At 36.6% G+C, this 5,209-nt stretch overlaps 1 protein-coding gene across 1 annotated transcript; it reads left to right on the top strand.

Annotated features, from left to right (window-relative positions):
• The first annotated feature begins 316 nt into the window (after positions 1 to 316).
• Positions 317 to 3,963, top strand: LOC149564653 (protein XRI1-like). Its single transcript, XM_089818213.1, has 9 exons — positions 317 to 1,078; positions 1,226 to 1,532; positions 1,628 to 1,693; positions 1,779 to 1,897; positions 1,985 to 2,051; positions 2,164 to 2,257; positions 2,341 to 2,381; positions 3,092 to 3,175; positions 3,326 to 3,963. The coding sequence occupies exons 2-9, from the start codon at positions 1,469 to 1,471 to the stop codon at positions 3,574 to 3,576; spliced, it is 786 nt and encodes a 261-aa protein (XP_089674339.1). The 5' UTR covers positions 317 to 1,078; positions 1,226 to 1,468; the 3' UTR covers positions 3,577 to 3,963.
• Positions 3,964 to 5,209: the final 1,246 nt, after the last annotated feature.

Raw genomic sequence — 5,209 nt, forward strand, 5'->3', positions numbered from 1 at the left:
TTGTCTTAATTCCCTTTAAGGAAAACAATCAAATAAACCCGACTTAAAGACACACAAAACAAAAAGGACAAAAAACACCCACTCTGATCACAGCTATTGAAGTTAGCAGTGGACCGTTTAACTACAATGGCACTGGGCCCCACACAACACTAAATACTTCTCTTTAACCATTTCACAATGTACACCAATTAACAAATAGTAAAATTGCCGTATTTCTACCTAAACCACCTTCTTTTCCGGTGCGCTGGAATTGTTGACCGTCGTTGACTGGGAAAAATGAATTGTTTTTAAATATAAATCTGTACTCATAATCATTAATACTCTGCTCACTCCTACCCCGCGCCTCCAGCGTCACTACGCTCCCGAAATCGACGGCCCGCAACTGCTCCGAACACATGGGAAGCTCTTATCACCGACGATTTTCTGGGAACGTTATTTATCCGCTGCCTTAAAAGTCGCGCAGCTTCTTATCCTCATCCATGGCCGACGGCTCAGATAGAGCCGCTTCGCGCGTGTGATGTGTGATGTCCTTTTAAGGGTTTGGCAGCCTATGAGAAATTTTAACTCGAGTTCGAATCTCAATAAACTCAATAAACTCTAGGTACTTCTGATACCCGCAGGCCTAGGTTCGAGTCCCAGCAGCTCCCCTTCCGAGTACCTTGACAATCGGAAAAGCTGCATTGTTTCTTACACGCCACCGTAGCTTCCTTTTCGAATTCGCCATTAAAATCTTCGAAATTGTGAGAAGAGGAATAATACCTAATTTTTCTTGTTGTCGAGAACTTGTGGCATCTGGTGACAATCGTTTTGGAAATGTCGGCCGGAAAACTTAATTTGTTTGCCGTTTTTCAGTTTGAGTTGCTGATGTTGGAACGAAACGGCTATTTGCCCCTCTAGTTTGGGTTCGCGTTGGAGAAATCGAAACGAAACCCTTGAAGGGCAACGGCTGGATTCAGATTGTGATTTTGCCGTCAGCTTCAAGAATTGTGGGAGCTGAGACGACAATAAACTTGGAAGCTGGAAGGAATGTAGATAGCGTGTTCGAGCTTTTCGCTATTTACTACTAGATATCGTCAGGGTAAGATCAAACAATCTAACCTTTGAGCATTTATGTCGGTGAATAGCGCAGTCGCCTGTTTCTTGTAAATTTTCCATAAATTCTTGTCGCAGTCTAATAATAAATTGCACCGAACATTTTGCTTACAATTTCCTATGGTTCTTCCAGAGAGAGAGAGAGAGATTCCAGGCTTCAGTATTTATTTGTCCTGCTCGGCTTCAAAAATCTCAAGGCTTCATTAAATTTTTGTGGATCACTGCTTTCGGAGCTTTTCAAAACTACTGTAAATAGCGGCGGAACTTACTTATCATTAGTCCACGGTTTCAAACGATCTTGCATATCAGGGTTCGCAAAACTTTTATATTTGAAAATTTTTTTATTACGGAATATTTCCGTTTTTTTCCAAGGAAAATGTCGTTCGAGGAGGATAGCGAGGCCTGGACATGGCAAGATTTAGCCGGGGACTCTTCTCTCGGTAAGTCTTTATTTAGAAAAAAAATCTTCGTTTATTTCTTGTTTGCGGATTGTAAGTGATAACGTGACTCCTGATGTGATGTGCTAATATAATAGCGCTCTCGGACTTGTTGAACGATTTTGATTTGACGCAAGCTGAAGAAATCTCCGCTGACAGTCAAGGTGAGCTTTGCCATTTACGCTCCTTACAAAGAAATTTTGTTGCCGTTCTTGGACTCGAATTTTATCTTCACCATAACCTTTTCAGGCAGCAGGGAGCCTGAATCTTCCAGCTTTGTGGGAAATAGTCCACCATTTAAAAGGCGTCGAATGCTTCAATTTTCTGAGGCGGTAAGATTTGCCGATAAACAAAACGACGGATTTGAGGTATTTCAATTTGAATATGTCGCTGTGAAAAGTTTAAACTACCCAAAATACGTGTTACGTGAGATATGTTCGATTCTGTTTTTACAGGATCAAAGCGGAGATCTTCAAATGTCAGATCCAGTAGGTTCGGATTCGTTCTTATTTTGTAGAAACGGTAAACCTTTAATCCGCTTGAAATGTCTGCAATTTTAGACTCTCTTTTTCCTTGTCTTTTTTTCTCTGTTGAGACCAAAGAACTTACGGCCTTCCCTCCATTTTCCGTACAGAAGATATTTCTGGCGAAAGCTTGGAAAATTCCTCTGAGACCTGGATGGCTGGATGCATCAACGAAGGGGAAATGCCTGACAATGCAAACGATCCGTAAGCAGATTTGTCTTCTGTGCAGTACTTAGGAAAGAATTTCTGTAGATGCTGTCAATGCTAATAATTGGTTTATCTAACAGTAATGCTTCAGGAGGATTTGATGACCAGATCGATTTATCAGGTAATATTCACATAATTGCTTTTTAGTGTGTATCAAACTTGCATTTAAATTTTGACTTATTTTTTAATAGGTTCCCCTAAATCCTCGATGAGTAGAAACTCTGTTTTTCCCCCATTTTCTAAGCACATTTCTTCAAAAACTTCAGCTCTACTACAATCAGTTGCAAAAGAAATTGGATTTCAGTTAAACGCGCAAAAAAAATTCTAACTATTTGGTTACGTAAGCTAAAATTTGCACTCTTACTAATTTTCTCTGGTTCTGCGTAATTTTTAATGCTGATGCAGTAAGATATACGTAGAAAAAACAGAATAAACGTGCTGTGCAATTTTCTGTTACCATGATTTATACTGCATTTCAAACCGTAGCTAAAAGTCAAGTTGCTACAGATTTTTTCAGAATTATAGGGTGCACTGAAGTTGGAACTATTGAATTTTAAATCACAGTTACTGTTCCAAACTTCGCTGTCTGATCCCTCAGAAATTCTAGAATCCGCTGTAACTCATAAATTTTACTTGGATTTCACAACATACTTTTCAGTTTTGCGTACATAATTTTTCAGAAAGTTGGAGCTGGAATTGGCACCAAAGATTCATTGATTCTGTTGCACCTCATTTTTTTTTCCTGTAATTTTGTGGTCTTTACGCAGCGAGAGGAATTCTTTATTGGTTTTTTAAATGGCACTAAAAGTATTTTGCTTCTGTTTTCCTCAGAATTTTGTAATCTGTTACAGCCCGATGAAGATGTAGGCACACCGCAAGGTCTGATTGGCAATCCTCCAAGCAATCTCCCTACAGGTTCTCATGCCCAAAGTCTAAAATTCCCAGCCCAATTTTTAATTTTGTAAAAATTAAACATAAAGAACTTGTATTTAAAGGTTTTTCAAATTCTGCTCCATGAAACATTAAGCACTTCAGCTTAAAGATCTCTCTAAATCTCCAATGCAGGGAATCAAAGAACAAGAGGAAAAGTGACATATCCATTTGCTCTAATAAAGCCATGTGGGATGCAAGGAGATGTAACGCTCAACGACATAAACCACAAAATTTCGAGCACTTCAACATTTCTGCAAGTCCAAGACTGTACACGGGCAAAACCTCTGCAAAGGTCGGCAATTTCTGGAAAAACTGTCGTCGCCTGTACAAAAGTCCACACGGAAGGAAACGGGAGCATTATAATCATGAGAACTAGAGGCTGATGAGCTTCCAGACTGGCAACTCAACTCCAGCTAACAGCAAATAGCATTAAACAAAAACATTTTCACAGCAAACAGCATTAAACAAACACATTTTTGTGAAAGACAAGGCAGAGATTAGAACCTGGGACCTCCACGCTCCCAAGTAATGTACATAATACGTATATACACGCTTAGCCGAGATTCTTTAATTTTTTGAACTAAACCTACTGTAGGATGTGGATTCTCTGATGAGCTGTGGATGTCCCACAGAACAAGCGTGTCCGGAAAGCCAACGATAACTTTGATCTGCTGTATTTTTAATTGATGTGTGCAGTATTTTTAGGAAGCTATTATTGATTTGATGCGACCTTTTCCAAAAATTTCACAGAATATCTAATCCGTTTATCCCGTGTGTTATCGTCTCGATTAATGTATGGTGCTAATTTCTGAGTCGCCCGGGTGGCAGGCCTCAAACTTATTATTTTATTATTATTATTATAATATTTAGATATTGTTCAACATTATCTGATCACTAATTCAATAAGTTCATTATCTTTAAATGGGTTATTAATGTCAAATGATTCAATTAATTAATTATATTTTTAAAAATTTGTAAGTCAAGACGTATTTTATTTAAAATAATATTTATGTAATTTTAAATTTTAAATTTAAAAAGCTATTAGTTAGTTATTATTTGAGAGCAGTTTGGAATGAATAAAATAAGCCAAAATACAAATAAAAATCAACCAAGAGTCTTTGAATGGTGTACATTGAAAAACTTGATTTGCATATTAATTGGGAGCCCACATTTATTCTAAGGATGTTTATTATTTTATTTTTTTAGTAATTTCAAGAAAAATCATTATATTCTTTCATTTTGTCATGGTTTGGAAATTAACTTGTGTCTTTTCTTATTGCTAGTACAGATTCAATAAGAAAGTTTGAATATAAATTTCACTTCCTCTGTTTTTGAAGAGCAATAATTTCAAAGAGTGGGTCCTAGTAAGGATTTAATAAGATAGTTTGAATATAAATTTTACTTATTGATGTTTTCAAAGAACAATAATTTCAAGGAGTGTGTCATTAATTTTCACATGTCATAGGCACAAAGTCTCTTTAGAGCCAATGTGCGTGTAAATCAAATCTAGCCAGTAAAGTTTGAATATTAATTTTACTTATTATTGTGAATACTCACAAGCAATAATTGTTCTGTAAATCAAATCTAGCCAATAAAGTTTGAATATTAATTTTACTTATTATTGTGAATACTCACAAGCAATAATTGTTCAAGGAGCGGATCATTACTTATTTTCATCACTATAGGCTTGCATCTAGAAGTACTCTACCCAAAGGATCTCTTGATTCTATGTTCTTAGCTTGAAAGTTGGAATGGCTGTGAGTAAATATATTTTTGGTTCTAATACCCTAAAATTTGATGATGTTGATGTTATTCTAAGTGAGGAAATTTGTAGGAAAAGCTCAGGTGGATCTACATGTAAGTGCTTTGAACACATAAAGAAAATGGAGAACAAATAAGAGGAAATTATTCTGGAAATCATGGGAAATTAAGAGGAAAACCAAAGGGAAAGAGGTCTCAATCTAAAGGACTAAGAAATTGTTGGTACTGTGGGAAATTAGGTAATAAGAAAGAAGA

The sequence above is a fragment of the Cupressus sempervirens genome, chromosome 3 (assembly GCF_028749045.1).
Source record: "Cupressus sempervirens isolate cs-2001-9-10 chromosome 3, ASM2874904v1, whole genome shotgun sequence".
Taxonomy (NCBI): Eukaryota; Viridiplantae; Streptophyta; class Pinopsida; order Cupressales; family Cupressaceae; genus Cupressus; species Cupressus sempervirens.